General features: G+C 54.6%; 1 protein-coding gene across 1 annotated transcript in view; it reads right to left on the reverse strand.

Annotated features, from left to right (window-relative positions):
• The window catches only part of ADAMTS2 (ADAM metallopeptidase with thrombospondin type 1 motif 2), a 229,386-nt gene that overhangs the window by 12,432 nt on the left and 198,526 nt on the right, over window positions 1-18,428 (reverse strand). Inside the window, exons 11-19 of the mRNA XM_072728815.1 lie at window positions 17,530-17,675; window positions 14,457-14,632; window positions 13,747-13,880; window positions 8,977-9,100; window positions 8,065-8,145; window positions 6,167-6,333; window positions 4,081-4,240; window positions 1,882-2,014; window positions 930-1,137 (exon numbers count right to left, since the gene is read on the reverse strand). Of these exons, the coding sequence (XP_072584916.1) occupies window positions 930-1,137; window positions 1,882-2,014; window positions 4,081-4,240; window positions 6,167-6,333; window positions 8,065-8,145; window positions 8,977-9,100; window positions 13,747-13,880; window positions 14,457-14,632; window positions 17,530-17,675 (1,329 nt within the window). The remainder of the gene's footprint in view (window positions 1-929; window positions 1,138-1,881; window positions 2,015-4,080; window positions 4,241-6,166; window positions 6,334-8,064; window positions 8,146-8,976; window positions 9,101-13,746; window positions 13,881-14,456; window positions 14,633-17,529; window positions 17,676-18,428) is intronic.

An 18,428-nucleotide genomic window follows, 5' to 3' on the forward strand; every position in this document is an offset into this window, starting at 1 on the left:
GCAGAAAAGGATTACCTCAGCAGACCTGGGCTGCTCAAACTCCACATGGTCCCAAGGAAGGCCTGCTTTCAGGACCAGTGTGGGGGAAGCTCCTGGGGATCAAGCTCATGGAATGTTCTGTTGGGGAGAGTGTGTCTGCACACCTGAGGCCTCGAGTCACCCTGCACCAGCCTGTCCAGGCAGCTTATACCAACAGTGTGATTGACGTGAGTACCTGCTTCAGTCACTAGTGTCCAGCACACACGGAAGACCCTGGACCCCCGGCTCACATGGGCTTCTCGGGTTGGCAGTATTTCGTGTATGTCCTCTCACTCTGTTGCTGAATCAAGTGTATCCCTGGGAACCCACCGGGAGGGGAAGCTTGTGCCTGGCTTCCTCTGGGCTTTACCATGCACTTTCCCCCTTTGCTGATTCTACTCTGTGCTTTCATTGAAATACACTGTAATTGTGAGTACAAGGACTTCCAGGGAATCAATGAGCCTGAGGCTGGCCTTAGGGACCTCAACCCCCCAGGCCTGTGAGCTGGATGTCAGTGATCATGTCACCTCAGCCCTACCCCCTGGACTGTTCCTCCAGCCCTCACTATTCTTCCCAGGCCAAGTACAAGACTTCCATTGCTTGTATTCCCTCCTGTCAGCCTAGCTTGCCTTCTAGACCACCCCTCTGCCCTCAGGGATGACAGCCCAGGCTGCCTGTGATTTCCTAGGACTCCAGGCTTCTGTAGCAAACGGCAGCCTCTGCCCTGCAGAATAAAGACATGTTCCATTTGTTTTCTCAAGGGAATACTGACTGTGGCCTGACCCACAGGACGTGGCCTGGGCTGGGAACTGCATCCAGACCAAGGTGGAATGCCCTGACCACCTTGGTCCCACACCAGCTTGGTTTAGAGGCTGAGGGCATGAGGCTAGGGAGTCAGGGGGCCCACTTACCTGGGACCAGGATCCAGCCCGCCACCGACCAGGGCAGAGCTCACGATTGCAGGCCCGGCGGCCCTCGGGCCGGGCGTCGTTGCAGTGCTTGGTGTGCACGGAGCGGGTGGTATTGTTGTGCAGTGGCTGCACGCAGCGCACAGAGCGAGCCTGCGTGCCTGTCCGCCCACAGCTCTGACTGCAAGGCTCCCATTCACCTGTGACCCACCTGTGGGGGCAGAGCGACAGGTCAGTCACTCTGGAGAGCCAGCCTGGCTGTGGCCCAGGCATACAGTGAGAAGGCAGCCTGCTTCTCCAGGGCCTCTTTCCCTAGTGTCACGAAGACATCCTAATGCCTGGCTTTGCCTCTGTCCAAGGTCTGCAGGTGACAGTTCCACTTCTTGGAGACCCTGGGGGATGGGGGAGGGACATGGAGAGCCCAGGATGTCTGTCTCCTCCCTCTCAGGCTTGTGGCTCTGCCTCTGGCCCTCAGCTGCTACTGCTGTCACAAAACTTTCAAGGCAGCAGTGTGGACTGCCTTCGTGCCCATCCTCACTCAGACCCCATGTGCTTACTTACACCTCAGGGCCCTGGGCCCTGAAATGAAGCCCTGCCAAACCTCCTGGGCTGGAGGGGTCAAGGCTGTGGCTGTCACTACAAGTGGCCTGGGAAACACTGACCATGGGGCCAGAAACAGGCTCAGTACCCTCTGAGCCCCAGCGTTCCCATCTGGGTGTTACCACGTGCCATCATTTCTGAGAAGCATGTGGCTGTTTCAGTACACCACACGGCCTGCAGGATCTTAGACTCCATGAAATGTGGGGAGGGACAAAGAACCCGCCCAACATCTCAGGGGCCATGAGGCCCGGAGCCGCTCTGGGCCCAGATCTTGCAACTCCCTCCACAGGAGCCCCAGGGGTCTGTCTTCCCCCCTCTTGTGGGACCCTGGGCTGGGGCAGCCCCAGGCACTCACACAGGCTGGGAGCACTCCTGTGGGTTGCAAGCCCGGCGGATGGCTTTGGGCTTGGTGAGGGCGTCGCAGAAGCCTCGATGCACCATCTTGTGGTCCAGCCTCCGGCGGCAACCATACTTGGTGAACTGGGAGCCTGAAGATGAGAGCTCGAGGGGGCTCATGGGGCACTGCGGTCCCTCTGGGGGCAGAGGGCCTGGAGAGGTGGCTCCACGGGCAGCTTCAGCCCCTGGCTCCCCATCCTTCCAAAGGGATGGCCGGGGTGGGGGGGGGCAGTGTGCCAGGGCCAGGCCTTGGAGATGTCCAGCCCAGCACCCACCCAGCACTCCAGGCCCAACTAGGTGGGAGGCCAAGGAGAGTGGCCACCTTGTTCCCTGGCCCCTCAGCTGGCTTCCTGGGTCAGGGAAGAGTGGCTTCCATCACTCAGCCATGTGCTCTACCTTGAATTAACCTGCCCCAAGGCCCTGGAATGAGCCAGGAGGTGGCTTAGCACAAGAACATGGCCTGCAAGGCTCCTCCCACCACAGGCTGTCCTTAGTTGGGGGTGATTTTGACATCCGGCAATATGTGGGATGTCTAGTTGTCATGACTCGGGTTGGGGCAGGGGGTGCTACTTGCATGTAGCAGATAGAGGCCAGGGATGTTGCTCAATGTCCTTCCATGCATGGGACAGCCCACATGAGAATTAGAGAGAGAGAATTATAGAGCCCAGTATATGAACAACTCCAATGTCTCAAAATCCCAGGCTTGGGATGCCTGGGTGGCTCAGTGGTTGAGCATCTGCCTTTGGCTCAGGGCATGATCCTGGGGTCCTGGGTTCGAGTCCCACATTGGGCTCCCTGCATGGAGCCTGCTTCTGCCTCTGCCTGTGTCTCTGGCTCTCTCTTTCTCATGAATAAATAAAATCTTTAAAAATAATATCCAAACCCCAGGCCAGTGAGCAAGACATGAGAGAATGTGGCTGGATAGCCTGGTCTAATCTGGGAATCTACAGATGTCCTAGGAAGCAGAGAATGGAGGGACGCTGGTTTAGTGGGAAAGCAGGAGAGTGGCTCCCAGGGAGGAGACAGCCTGTGCAAAGGCCCTGAGGAGGTCTGGAAAGCACCTAATGCCAGTGTGGCCAGGGCCTGGTGGGCAAGGGGTGGGGGCAGCAGAGCAGTGGGAGAAGTTAGCAAGCTGCCTAGGCCACAGAGGCCAGGAGGAGACTCTTGTTTTTATCACAGGAGTAGAGGGAGCTGCTAAAACTATGACACCAGGAAAAGATGACAGGAAGGGACCTTTAAGGGGTCACTCTGGAGGTGACAATGGACACAAAACCTCCCCAGCTGGGGAGCTAGGCTGGTGCCAGGACTGGGAAGACAGAACAGCAGATAGGTCCAAGAGATACACAGAAGGGACGTCAGTTAGACATGCTGCTGAAATCCAGAGGGCCAGGGAGGCTCAAGGGAAGGCTGGGGGTGCCATCTGCCCAGGTAGGAGCACTGCAGAAGAAGCTGTCCACCTGCCTAGGTCATGGGATGGGTCTCCTCCACTGAGAGGAGCTCCTAGGCAAGCTCCTCTCTGTCTCCTAGGTGTGGGGGCCCCCATGGCATCTGAGGGAGGTCTGTTCTGCCTCTTATCTCCTCCAGCCCCCCAGGAGTAGTGACCATGTGGGGCGGACCAGAACCTGTCCGTCTGTATGTCCCACCCAACTGTAGACTCTGTGAGGTCCAGGGCAGGTGGGATACCTTTGCACAAAGCCCGGCCCCAGGAGAGTTGGGGAAGCCTTTCTAAATGAGCATGGGAGGGACCTCCACAGATGGGGCCCCTTTACTGGTCTCCAGCACAGCCCGAGTCTCCCCATGCCTACCTCAGGAGGCTGTGGAAATGCACACAAGCCATCCTCACACCAGCCCCCTGCCAGGCCAGCCCCTCCCTCCTGCTCTGACGCAGGTCCATGCTGTACATGCAAGCCCCACCTGCACTTCTGGCAGCCTCTGGCCTGCTGCCCTGAGCACCTCTTTCCTGCCCACCCTCTGTCCCCCACCAGGTGGGTCGCTGCCTCGGCCTCCTGCCCGTGGGGCCAGTCTGCTCACACCTGGCACATCCCACAGGCCAGGCAGTCAGCAGGGCACCACGGGCTCAGGAATCCCTTTGCTCAGAAGACCCCTCTAGCTCAGCCCCGACCACCTCTGGGGCCCCAACCGTAAGAAGACCTCTTACCTCCACCGCAGGGCTTGGAGCAGGGAGTCCACTTCTTCAGGGCCCACTCATAGGCTACAGAGTCGTCTTCCAGGACATTGTTGCCGTCCACGTTGAGCGAGTCCTCGTGGATCATATACTTGTATGTCAGCGAGATCCGGGCATCTCCCTGTGGGATGACCTGTGCCCGGAGACAGCTGTGAAGGTGTCTGCCCCACCATCCATCCTTCCTTAGCAGTCGGTTTAGAAATATACCCCGGGAGGTGCCTGGGTGGCTCAGTGGTTGAGTGTCTGCCTTTGGCTCAGGTCGTGATCCTGGGGTCCTGGGATCAAGTCCAGGATCAAGTCCTGCATTGGGCTCCTCATGGGGAGCCTGCTTCTCCCTCTGCCTCTGTCTCTGCCCCCCTCTCTCTGTGTCTCTCATGAATAAATAAATAAAATCTTTTTTTAAAAGGGAACATACCCCGGGGCACACATACTGCTAGCTCTCTTTCTTTGCCGTAGTTATGTTTTAGAAAGGGCCTGAAAAATCTGGATTCACCAGTACAGCACCATGGCTCATGGGGAATGTGGGGCGAGGGTCCTGTGAGCCTCTAGTCAGAATACTTTCATCAACTGTCAATACATAATCTTATTTTACATGTGTTTCTGTTTCGAGCCCCGTTGGTTCATACTGCTGAGTCGTTAACACTGACCCCTCCGGCCCGCGTGCTCTAACTCTGGCCTGCATGAAGCTCATCTAGTGTGTGTACTTCTCTGCCCAGCACAACATACGACCTCTTGTGCTCAGGAACACCCAACAGCACCCGGCACTCCACTTGGGGTCATTCCAAACAGCAAACCATCCCCCCAAACGGCATAAAAATGTGAAAAGTGTGGCCCCTCACGTACTGGGAGAAGGACCCTCGTTTACGGCACGGGACTAGAACAGAAGCAGAGTGTCCCCCTGTTCCACCCCTCGGGGTGGGGAACATGTCCATCGAATGAATCAAATCTCTCACTGCTCTGCAGTGTCTGTGAATGGCCGTGGAAACACCACCAGTTCTGACCAGTGATTACAAATTCACTTCAGCAAGGAGGTAAATTGCAGGCTGGGACAGAAACAGCAGGCCCTGAGGCCGATGGCATCGGCCTGGGGATGAGAAGTCCCCGATGAAACAGGTTGGCCCCATGGGGCACGCCCTGGGCTCAGGTGCCTAAACCTAACCAGGGGCACTTGCCTTCACGGAGGAGCTAAAGGCCCCTGAGCCTCCTCTGTAGTGTTTTAAATGTTTCACAGATAGGGGCACCTGGGTGGCTCAGATGGCTGAGCGTCTGCCTTCGTCATGCCAGGTCATGACTCCTGATAGAGCCCCACATTGGGCTCCCTGATCAGCAGAGAGTCTGGTGCTCTTTCTCCTCCCTCAGCTCATCCTCTCTCTGTCTCTCTCAAATGAATAAAAATCTTAAGAAAATTTATTTTTCACAAATAAAACATACTACTTATGCAACTGAAATTAACTTTCAAAAAGCGATTAGAAAACCCAGCCCCAGGGGCACCTGGCTGGCTCAGTCAGTAGAGCTGGCGACTCTTGATCTCAGGGTTCTGAGTTCAAGCCCCGCATTGGGTTTAGAAATTAGTTAAAAATAAGATCTTAATAAGAATAAGAAAACAAAATGAGGCCCCTTCTGAATTCTCATCACCAGGAGTGGTCCTGGACTCAGGAGAGCTGGGGGTTAATCATACTTAGGGACAAAGTCCAGTATGACCTGGGTCTGGGAGTCTAACCTCCTGAACCCTGTCAGTCACTCCTGGGGCAGTGCAGGATTTGGATGAGATGACCGTGAGCAGACATGAGGAAAGGTGGCCGAAAATGTCATCTGGAGGGGAAACTGAAACCCTCAGAGGGGAGAGTTTGATTGAGGTCCCCCGGGGCCCAGAGACTCCGTGTCTGACACCGATGGAGACCCTCCGTCCAAAAGGCAGGCCAGAGGCCTGTTCAGAGAATGGCCTGACGGATGTAGGGAGGCCCAGGGTTCCCAAGAACCTGGAGGATCTCTTCCCCAGTGGCTGCTTGCCCTTCTGGGCAGCCAGGAGGCACCAGGCCTGGTCCCTGCCTCCACTTACCAGAACGGTGATGGTGCCATGAAGTGGGCCCATGGTCTGCAGTGTCTCTCGGCCATCCTCATCCCTGTACTCCCACTCCACACCCATTGCAATGAAGGATTTGGAATTAGGATCCACATCATTCTCTTCGTTTAAAATGAACTTGCCCGTCTCCAGGTTCTTGACGGCTATGAACAGCAGAAGACAGCCACCCCTACCACGGTCACTTGGGTGCAGAAGCCTGGCATGTTAGGGAGAGGCTGGCAGGTCCACAGGTCTGGACTGGTGCGGGGGTTGTGAGGAACAGATGCCCCCTGTCTGTCCCAGCCGCCCTCTGCTAGGGGCCCATCCATGCTAATGACGGCACAGATCACCGTAGGAGCCAGTCTCACCCTCTGCTGCTCAGCTAGAACTATACTGCCCAGGGCCCTTTCCTGGATCTGCCCCCACAGACCCTGGGCCATCTCCCTACAGTCTACTTGGAGCCATCAGCAGGCACTTAGAGCCAATGACCCCCACACTGCACCCCAGCCTCCTGGGTGCATGCCATCTGCTGGACCCTGGGACACAGGGCTGGAGTGAGGCTTCCCACCATGGGGTGAGCATACGTCCAGTTAAAAATTAGGGTCTCCTCACCCCAACCTGGAGCCCCATCAGTTCCCCACATATCCTCAGAGGCCTGGCTTGACCAGGGGCTCTCATGGGCCACAGGGAATAGCCCTGGATAAGCAGGTATCTAGGAGCCAAGAATCAAGAAGCTGGTCAGGAAGCTTCCTGCTTCCCACAGTGTGGAAGGCAGCTACTTTGGGTGCTACTGGACGATTTTAGAAGGGCCCCAGATGGGGCTCACAGAATATGGAAATTGCTCCCTGCACCGGCCTCCTCTAATTCTCTGCCCCACAGAGAAAGCCTCAGCAGAGGCCACCAGACCCTCAACTGGTCACCAACCCTGCCTCCTCTTATGCAGAGATCAGGCCTCGGACCTGGAGCCTTCATCAGGAAACTTTAGATCCAAGTGTCTTTCCCTTTAGGAATCAACTTTTACATTTACTTTCCATTTAAGGCAAGTGGTACTGGCTTTGCATTTTGGGTAGCAGTATAAAGTTTCCTCTTAAAATAGGGAAGAGCTGTGTGTTGGTGGGGGTGCCAGACAGTGGCACTTTGGGAATCCCAGACCCAGCCCAGTCTCCAGGGCACAAGGAGGAAGGTGGGGCTCAAACTGAGAGAAGAGCCTTGTCTGGGATCTCCGTAGTGAACCCCCTGCCCCCGCATCACTTTGGACTTCAGCCCATGACTATCCAGGAGGGAGGGCCCAAGTGCTTACGGGAGGTGGGGCCCAAGTGCTTGCGGGAAGTGGGGGCGAGGATGGGTGAAGGCCTCCCAGGGTCCTGCAGTCTCGGAGAACATAGTCCCACAGGCAGGCAGGGGCCACCGCATGGGAGGATGTTCACTAAGAACATCCACATTTGCAAGAGATTCCAGAAATCTATATTCCAGGAAGAATCTCTTGAATTTAAAACTAAACTAATTTGGAAATATGCAAATACAGTCTGTGACCAACCACAGGCCAGCCCGAGTGCCTTCTCGGTGAGTAGGCTGCTGCCCAGGACTCTGCCTGCCTTCCAGTGGTTAGAGGGGCCTTCCTCCTTGGCCCTGAGATGGGGGACGGGGAGGCAGTCACCAGTCTGTGGGCTGGGAGTATGGCAAGCTTTGCACACATGTCCCTCCACACTGCTCCCAGAGCAGCCCTCTGACCCCAGCGGCCCCTGACCTCTCCATCAGGATGTGAACCCAGGAAAGACCCTCCAGGAGCTGAGCCAGGGACAGGGGAGGTGCAGCTACGCCTGTGCCTCCCAGCCTGACCTCTGACTCCTGGCCTCTGCCGCCATCCCTGGAACTGCTGAGCTTCAGAGACTCACCCAGGTGGTGGCTGGTGCTGTCTGCCTCCTGGATAAGCAGGTGTCTGGCTCCTGCTGGGATCTCAAACATCTTGATGTAACCTTTGTTGGGATGTGGGGAGACAAAGCCAAATGAGACAGAAGAGGCCAATGGAACACAGACAATGCACAGAGAGGTCTCGCCCTCAAAGGCCATTCCAGAGGGCTCCACATTTCATGGGTTTTGAACTGCCCACCTGGACAAGGGCCGATGGGAAAGGTACTGCATCCCAGCTGGCCAAAGCCGTTCTGCTCCTTTCAAATCCCAGCTGTGCCCTCCGCCTCTTCCACTGAAAACTTGACAGGAATCCTCAGGGTGGCCCTGGAGCCATGCCAGAGCTTGTAAGCTAAGATGCCATATCTGGGAGGGAGGCCCTTTAGCAAATCACTTGGCCTCCTGAACCGTGGGAAGGGTCAGCCTCGCACCCTGGCACCAGGTCTGAGTGAAGGTCACGGCCTTCTGAGAGATGAACCAAAGTGGCTTCTCCTCATTTCAGACAGAGGTGAAAGTCACTGCAGGCCCACCCAGAGAGCTGTTCTTTCAGAGCCCAGGTTGGCTGGGGACCAGATGGCAGCAGGAGCCGAGAGGTAAGGAGCAAGGGACCCAGAGCCCAGAGGCCTGCTGGGCAGTTCTGGAAGGCAAGAGAGGGGTGACCTATGCAGCCCTTGCCCTCAAAAAAACTGCTAAGATCTGCCCTGTGGCCCCCTCTATGTCGGCATTCTCTGCCCTGACCCCTGAAACCTGGTTTCCATTCTCCCTGTTCCCCATCCACCCTGGAGCCTGGCTCAAACTATACCTGACTTATGATACTCCAGCAAGTCATGTCCCCGCCCTCATCCCAGAGGTGCTGCAGACATTCAGGCACCAGGGGCCGGAGGGAGGGGCTCACTCACCAAGCTTCTTGGGGGAGCGTGTGAATGTGCCTTTGACCACTTTGCAGTGAGTGTTGTCCCCTCCACACACGCCACATTTGTCCTCCTGCTTGCTGGAGCCAATCACTCCATCACAGCCCACCTTCTGCAGAGGGAAGGGGTACAGTGCATATTTAAGAGCTGTCCCTACTTGGGCCCTGGCCTGATCCGTGCCCCCAGGGCCCTGCCACTTGTTCCCTCTGCAGCTCAGGTCCACACTATCCTTAGCGGTTCCCAATGCAGACAAAGGGACAGGGCTTTGGAGCAACACAGACCCTGTGCGCCCACCCACGGAGCAGCCACTGCTTCTCATTGCACCTCATCTGCTCATCTGGACAGTGTGACCTCACAGGACTCTGCACAGCCTGATCAGGGCCGCCTGCCGAGACTAGCTTGGCCTGGCAAGCTGGCCTCCACACAGATGTCACTGTCCTGATGGCTGTGAATCAGCCCTGGCCTCTACCCTTTTCCTAGGCAGCCATGTGGTGCAGCCTGTCTGGGGCTCCCACCCAAAGCTCAGACTTTTTAGTCTGTGTCCGGGGGTGCCGGGGCAGGAGGTGACAAGAGTTGTTGAGAACAACTGTGCCTCCATTCTTCAACAAATCCTCTAAATATCACCCATTCCAGTGTCAAAATTATTCCACACTGACCAGGGATGCTCCCTTGCCCCAAGCCACCTGGCAAAGTAGTAACAAATTCGGGTTCTTCTATTCTCCATAGCTCTGGCAGCACAGCATTCCTGGGGCCAGGGAAACTCCACGAAAGGAGCTCCTGCAGGACGATGGCCCTGAGCATGCTGCCTGAGGCCACTTTGTCCTAGCTCAGCCAAGGAAGACAGCCTGTCCTCTGAGCTGGTCTGCTCCCTCCGCCCGTCCTAGAGTGCACCAGAGCATCACAGGGTTCCCGTTTTGCTGAGGCTGCCAAGAAGCTCAGATCCAATTGTCCTTTCAAGGTCATCCTATCACCTACCTTTGGAGAAATCCACTTCTTCCTCTGCTCTTTGATTTCTGGCTTTTGTCTTACAAGGCCCTTTGAGGGCAGGGACTCTTATACCATGCAGGGGCTACAGAGGAGTGGTTCATGAATCATTTTTGAAGGTGTGGATAGACACTGATGATCTTTGGTCTTATCTATTTCTGTGTAATCATAAGCCTTTTGAACCATTTTTGGAAGTGAACAGGGTGAAAAGCAATCAATGAAATGAACATGCTAATTTTTATTTTAATGATTCCTGGGGTGGGGGGAAATTACCAGGGAAAAAAGAGGACCAAACAAAAGCATCGGTCTTTAAAAGTGCAGAAACCTGAGCCAAAGCATGCACCTCCCTTTTCTAAGTATGTGGGCTGAGGGCACACTGCTCAATCTCTGAGTTTGTTTCCACATTTGTGACATGGTTTTCAGTGCAGCCTGGCCTGTGGGGGCTGTTGCTGGGGGTGGGAGGAGATGGTCCTTATAAGCACAGTCACAGTCTCCCTTTGTCAGGGAAGGCTGGAGGTGTTGTAGAGGAGGAGAGCGGGGAGGAGAACCCCCTTTCAGGCCAAGATAGTGTACTCCCTGGGAGAAGGGTTGCTCCAGCCTCTCACCTGAGGGGGATTAGTGCTCAGTTTCAGACACTGTAAACCAAAAGCAAAAAGCCTTGGAGCGGTAGGCAGATGGGTACTCATGCCAGGGAGCAAAGGAACATCTGGGAGGCGCTCTCCCAGACACCTGGACTCTGGAGCCCACATGAGATCATGCGCCTTAACTGAGAATCAGCTCTGATTTAGAAGTTGTTCACTGGTACATAAGCTCTTTCTAAAAAGGCTTGCAGCCTTTTTACAACCCAAAACATGAATTAGAAATTCAGCTGGTTGGAATGGAAGGAGGATATCTGGACAGTGGAAAAATGAAGCAATATGCTACCTTTCTTAAGACACTTGTTCTAAATGAGACTTTGTTCTGAGAGTCACAGAAAACAGCATAAATGAACCACTTGATCTGTCAGAACTTGAGAGAAATTAAAATGGCCTGTCACCATTTCTCCCTCTCAAACACATTATTTGTCATCTTTTGTTTTTTCTGAAATAGAAGTGTGTCTAATAATCATAGCGGACAGGACCTTGCCTGACATCTAGAAGAGCAGTTTTGTCTGGGTGGCTGCTGGGTGGCTCATCAGGTGGGATGACTACCAGGCTCAAGCAAGCACTGTCCCCAGCTCAGGGAGCCTCCACCCCTGGCAAGTGTCTACAGACCTTTAGGAGATACTATTTTAACATCCAGTGGTCTGAACCAGGGGGAAATGCTCCTAAGCTGAATAGAAAAAGCTAATGAACACCAGGGTCCTTGTGTGGGCCTGAAATCTTGCCTGAGATCCTACTGGGGTTGACTGCTTAGGTTGGGGATGGCTCATGTCCGCAGGTGGCTTGGCATGGCTGCTGCCCACTAAGGCCACAACCAGAGCGGGATGACAGCTGTATTCTGCTTTGGTCCAAGCACAGGTGGGAGACGCTGGCACAGGTGGCAGGTGGTCCCAAGGGGAGGAGCCTATAGCTAACTAGGTCCTGCTTGCCTCTTTTCCCATCTGTTATGAAATCCTACGGGTGAGTCATCAGATCAGGACAGATGCTAGCCTATTTCAATCTCTGCCTTTCTCAATGCAATTTTCGGATCACATATTTGATAGCACACTATTACTTTCTCAGGGCAGTGGATTGTGCCCTTTATCCAAACAAAATGACCCTGTTGGCCTCATTTAATTCTTAATACTCTTCATTCTCTGCTCTCGGGGTGTGTGAGAGTACATACGCACACATGCATCTTTATTCTCCTGACACATCTTCTGCTGTCATTTCACTTTTAACCTTCCTGAGTTGTTGTTTTCATATTCCCTAATTGACAGCAACCACTTGGACGTGATTTTTGACCTAGTATGAGATTCTTTTAAAAGAAGGGCTGCACATCCTCATGCATTGTGAGGACTCAGTACATCATCTTACTACTGCCCACGTCCTTTGTGTGGGTCCAATCTTCCGTCTCCTTCACTTTGGAACTTCTGCAGTATGATGACATACAAATGTAAATATTTATATTTCCCAATGATGAAAAAATCTATCATCTTACTGTTATTCCTTCAAAATCACCATTAATTAATGAAAATACTTAATCTATTCTTCAACTGTCAATGGTAGGAGTGAGGCTCTTGCCACTGAGATGGTAAATTAGTGCTCTGGCTTCTCCATTATGTTTGTAGCCATATCATAGTTGCCTCTTAAAGCTACTTCTATTACTACATGTTTCCCATGCTCACAGTTTGTGTTGGTCATGTTTCTAAAATTTTTCTGTGTCTTATGGTGTTTTGACATCTTAAAGAACTTGCTGGCTAGGGAGAGGCTGCCCCTTCCTCGTGCCAGCTCTTGGGCGTAGCAGAGGGCTAGTCTGGGAGCACATTTCATGTGGAAACCAACAATTCCCCAATCACCCCCTTTATCTGCCTCCCACACATCATCTGATGCTTCCCCTGCCCCAAGTCATCCCCGGGCCAGGTACCAGGAGAGCAGTGCCACCCCTCCAGCCTGGAGCCTGCCTGCACTCTTCACACCTTTATACTAGCCAGTCCTCAACTGTTTCCTCTGCCCTGCCTGCCTTTTGCAAGGAAACCCCTATAAACACTGGCTTTCTTTACCCCGACCAAACATGGTGCTTCCCCCTGTGGCCCTCCATAGCGAAGTGAGCCCTTCTCTCAGGAAACATAAGTAACGCATGTTTCCTTTAGTGGCATTGACCTCTGGGTTGTCACTTGGTCACATCCATAAATTAAAATCCCTCAGGAACAAAGGCAACGCTGCTACCTGGTTGATGTGGTTTCACTACCTGAGCAGACTTTAGACTGTGTAGCCTGGCCTCCCTGCCAGACTCAGGCTGAGCGGCTCCTCCTGGCCCTCTGCTGCTGCATCTGGAGGAGCCTCCTGAACCGCAGGCTGCGGGCTGCAGGCTACTGTCCTCTAAGCAGAAGGAAGCCCTGAGTGCAAGTCCAGCGGCCTGCACCCCACCTCCTTGCTCCTCTGGCCTCACTCTTTCTCTGGGGTACCTATGGCATCTGCCAGACTTCCTGAAGATCTCGTCTCTCAGGGAAACAAGACCAGAGTCAGCCTCTCTGACCCTACAATCAGTCCTGCAGACTGATTGGCTGCAGGACTGATTGTAGGAGGCTCTATGGAGCCTCCAGGTGTTTCTAGGGAGCCTGGCTGAGGGCAGGCCTGTGCTCATGCCATGATCATATGCCAAGGTTAGCCCACCGTTGTTTCTTCTGACAGCCTAAGATTGAAGCCAAAGACCTAATAACAATGGAAAATATAGCAAGGGTATTTCTATAAAGAGCTGAACCAATGAGATCCTGGGCCACCCTGATCAAGAACAAGCTATCCAGAACCCAGCGGAGCACAAGGATGTGCAGCACTTCACAGCAGGTCATCTGTGAACCACATGCGGCAGAATCATCCGGTGAGCACATCAAATTCATGATCCCAGGCCTGGCTGGAGCTACAGAATCAGAATCTCTGGGGTGTAGGCCCAAGCTCCTGGGTGGCCCCCAGACACACTCAAGTGTGATCACCACTAGCACAGGGAAGGGGTCACACCTGCCCTGGTACAGATGCTGATTCATGCTCAACCTCAACAAGGCTGCCCAATAACTCCAAGAAGCAGACACCCTGGCCTATGGCCCCTATGCCCCTGCAGTACCTCCCACAACCCTGCTGGCCCCATAACACTCACCTTGCACTCACCACGCACACAGAGGCTGAAGGCATCCCTGTAGGAACAGCGGGTGCCATCGTGCACCATGCGCTTCATGGACACCACCTCTCTGGTCTCCTTGGACTCGCAGTAGAGGTGGCATCTCTCCTTGGCTGGAAGGGAAGCAGCAGGGTGTTGGAAAGACTGTTCTTAGGATTCACCTGCCCCCACCCCCCCACATGCCTGCCCTGGGACAGAAAGGGAAAGAGGGCAGGTAACTACAACCCTCTTGGAGTATTTACCTTTGACCCCAGGCTACTGGATTTAGGAAGAGCTTTTCCCAACAGAGCCAGGCTGATATTGGTGCAGATCCCAGAGGCTTTGATGGCCCTTCCCTCCAGATGGCAAGCCCCCTCTGAGAGGGGGACCCTGTCTACTCTGGCACCCACTCTTAGAACCACACACGCTGGGCATGCAGCAGGTTCTTGGTTGGTGTAACACACACGGGTGACAGAGAGAGGACAGTAGGCTCGTGCCTGGTGACCCACCCCTGCCCAGTGCCTGGCAGGAACTGTAACTGTATGTTCAAAATTCCAGGACTGGGCTCCTGTAGCCACACTGGACAGGGTGGGCTCTGCTGACAGCCTGGTGTGGCCCACAGGTTACTCAAGGAAAGTGCAGGCCCTGGCCTGTCCACAGCCTTGGCACAGCCTCTGAGCACCTGTTCCACTCTGTCCCTGGGGGCTCACCATCCCGGTGCTCATGGGGCAGCCAGTGGTGCTGGTTATCACCATGCTCGAAGTATAGGTCCCACTGCCGACACTGTTCCTCACGGAAGTCAGCCAGGGCATCAGGGCAGTCCTGGGAGTTGCAGAGCTGGAAATCGTAGCCAAGGCCTGAGCAAGTGCGGCCCCCGTTGGCTGGGCTGGAGGAAAAGGGGGAAGGCCTTGCAGCTTGGTGCCACAGGAAGAGGCTGGCATATGGGGTGCCAACTGTGGGTTGGTGGGGATTCCTGAGTCTCGGGTGTGGGGATGGAGCTCTGCAGAATGAAGGGACCCAGCCTCCAGGAACTCAGAGTATTAAGTATAGAGGAGTTAGTGATTCCTCCCTCTGGGCCTACCAAGCACTCACACCCCCAGCTCCCATTGCTGTGACTGAACCAACAGTGGGCCATGGCTGGGAGTTAAGGTTTGGCCTTTCCTGGGACATTAATCAAAAGATAGAGGTGGGCGAGTCCTCTACACCTGGGCCTAGGCTTGTGCCTGACACATGGTGGGAACTCAAAGAACAGTTCCAAACCAGCAGGATCCCGCTGCACAAGTTCCCAGCAGGGGTCAGGAACAGAGCAGACATTCTGTTCACGGTTTTCTCCCACCTCAAAGGCTTGGGGTTGAGTTTCCCTAATTCCCTCACTTCACTGAGAACAGTGCTCATCCACAAAGCACTAGCTCCATAGCAAAGGCCAGAAAAGATACCAGCTATGGGCCAGCAGGTACCGCCAGCAGGTGCCTCTAGCACGTGGGGTAGTGGGGCGTGGCAGGACCACACCCCAGGGGGAGCTCGGGGCCTCTGTCACCATCTGCTCAGCATGGCAGCACCAAGCAGAATCTGAGCCCCCACCGAAGACTTGGGCAAGGGTCCTTCTCTGCCCATGTGACAGGGGTGGCCAGTGTGGCCACATGTGGCACAGCAGAGTGGACAAGGAAAGGGCAGCTTCTGTGAGGCTCATGCCCCAGTGCCATGTTCTTGAGGGAAGTCGGTGGGAAAAAGTGATACAAGAAATCTGTGGAGAGGAGTTCCTGGGTGTCTCAGTGGGTTAAACCTTCAGCTCAGGTCATGATCTCAGGGTCCTAGGATTGAGCTCTGCATTTGGTTCCCTGCTCAGTGGGGAGTCTGCTTCTCCCTCTACCATTGCAGCTACTATCTCTCAAATAAATTTTAAAAATTAAAAAAAAATCTGGAGAAAGAATCAAGAAGCCTCAGTGCTTGATGGGGTGAATGAAAAGAAGCAGCTCTGAGATTCACACCAGGGCCACCACCCATGGGGCCGCAGAGAATGACAATACAGACCAGGGCATCACCAGGACAGCATGCAGGTGCGGGGAGCAGCAACCATCTGGGAAACAGCAGGAGGGAGGCGTACTGATTCCAATGGAAACCCAGGCTAACTCCAAAATAGAAAGTGAGCTGGAGAATTCAGGGGAGGTGGGCGAAGAAGACCAAGTAAGGAGCTAGAGATGAGACCGCCTGCAGTTTTAGGGGTACGAAGTAGGGAGAGCAAACAGAGGAAGCTCAGTCCAGGGAGCCACAGCTACCAACAGGAGGGTGGGAAGTCTGGTGGTCACCCCCCAGAAAACGCACAGAAGGGGAGGTCTGTGGGGCCTGCCTGGGTTGCTGACAAGGAGGCTCTGTGAAGCTGGGGAGCTCTGAAATGCTCAGGGCCCTGCAGCTGCCCGGGTTGCCCACTGATGCTGGTGTAAATAAACAGTTGCCATGGCTCCCCAACGGTGCTGTCAGACCCCTGCTGATGCGGAGGTGAGCGCTGGCACTGGGCCTGATGGCTTGCGTGAACAGACAGCTCCTGTCACTGCTGTCCTTGTCTCTTGCTGCCACCAAGGAGGCTGGGGCTGGCAGAGGGGTAAAAAATCCCTAGAGCACACAGGCATGGAAGCACAAAAGAACATGGAGCCCACCTCCCCAACCTCAAGCCTGCATGAGCTCCCTTAGGGCCAGGCCTGAGAATGGACCCTCTGGCTCAGAGTTGGGCATCAACCTTCAGGGCCTGGATGTCAGGAGGCTGGGCCAGATCTGCAGCCTGGCCCCAAGTCACTCCATCAGCACATGAAGAGGCAGCAGAGACTAATCACAGGTACTGAGGCTTGCTGCATGCCAGGTATCATGTCATGGATGGGAACCCTGCCAGCCTCACCCAGCACCCCAGAGCCTCTGTGGTTCTGGCTTCCTGTCCTGTCAATCTAATATCTCATCCTGAGGCAGGGGTGCTTGAGCGGAGCAGGGGCAGGGTACTTTCCACCTGACCAGAATGGGGCCTGGAGCCCTCAGGTGAGAACTGGTCAGAAGCAGAAGAAGTGTTCTCCAGGCGTGACTAGGGCAGCTGGCCCCAAGCACATGTGTCCCTGAGGTTTGGGCTTTCCCACCGCTAGATTCCAGGACTGTGTCCCTTCCTGACCACTGTAGACTTGACCTCTCTCCCCAGAGCTGAGATTGCTGACCCCCTCTGGCTTCTTGGGGGCCAGCTCAGGGCCTGGCCAAGCAGGGCATGGGAACTGCTGCAGAGGCCAGAGCCCATGGGGGCAGCCTCCTTAGGCGATCTCTACCATACACACCCTGGGCGGCAGGTCACTGACCCTGCCTCTTGACTGACTGCACACAGCTGTTCCCCTGCTTAGCTTCCCAGCATCCAGGAGCCCAAGAAGGCCCTCCTCCTTACTCACATTTCCCCATCTTTGCCACACCTTCTGTCTTCCACGCCCTTGACCAAGAAGGGCAGAGCAAGTTAATGTCTAGAGCAGGGTGCAGGCCAGGTCGGGGGGAACGGCTCCAGGCCAGCGGCCTAGGAGATGTTTCCAAGCCTCAGGACTGGCTCTGCCTCAGCAGGCTATGTGACCTGAGGCAAGATCCTTGCCTCTGTGAGTCTCTGCTTCCTCTCAGGAATGCGACTTCTGTGCCAGCATCCTCTCCAGAAGTGGTATACAGTTACGGGCGCCCAGCAGGATAGTTCCAGCCAGCAAGGGGCCAGTGAGGGGCCTAAGGGACCTCAGCTACCATGCAGGAAGGTGGGAAACAGTGGGCCCAACTCACTGTGGGTTGTCACACTGGCGGGTCCGGAACTTTACACCTGTGCCACAGGTGCGTGAGCAGGAGCCGAATGGACTCCAAGCACCCCAGTTGCCATCCCGCTTGAGGATGTCAGGTGTCAGCCAGATGCAGTGTCCTTTAAAGCAATGCTGAAAGACAGAAGGTCACTCCTATGACTCACTGTTCCAGGGCCACTCAGATGCCCCATACTCTTCAGCCTGCAGTTCCCTTGATGTGTGCTCAGCCCTGGAGGCACTGAGAAGGCTGCACCTCCCCTAGGCATTCAGAGCCCCGTTGAGAGGTCCAGAGAGGTGCTGGCCTGCCTGCTCCCCCTGACCTCCAACCTGGCCACCCGCCATCCTCCACGTCTTGTCCAGCCTGCTGTCCCTTCAGCCAGAGGCTGCCCTGCACCCCACACCATGTCTCCAGGTGAAGCCACATTCATAAAGAAGCAGCATTCATAAAGAAGCACCTGGCAGGTCAGGCCAGTGACTTCCGAGACATACAGGACTTACCCATTTATGTTTAAAGGAAATATAATGGACATGAAGGTCAGGTGGCAAGCTAACATGGTAACCATTCATGAACCCAGGGAGCAGAACATTGGTGCTCAGGGAACACAGACCTACCACTTGAATCTGGTCACACTGCTCCCCAGCCTCCCACGGGGAGGACACTCATACAACTTAGCACCGCTTTAAGAAGGAGATTACAAAATATAACACATTAGATATAAAATGGAATATTGATTTAGAACAAGAAAATACAGCACAAAAAGTTAAAAATTTAACAATGGACCAATACTGTGCACACAACCAAAAGCAGAGTACAATGATTTTTTTTTTTCAAATTAGCCAGCTGCTACAACTTTTCCTGCACTTCTAATGGCAAACTTGTCCATC

The sequence above is a fragment of the Vulpes vulpes genome, chromosome 12 (genome assembly GCF_048418805.1).
Source record: "Vulpes vulpes isolate BD-2025 chromosome 12, VulVul3, whole genome shotgun sequence".
Taxonomy (NCBI): domain Eukaryota; kingdom Metazoa; phylum Chordata; class Mammalia; order Carnivora; family Canidae; genus Vulpes; species Vulpes vulpes.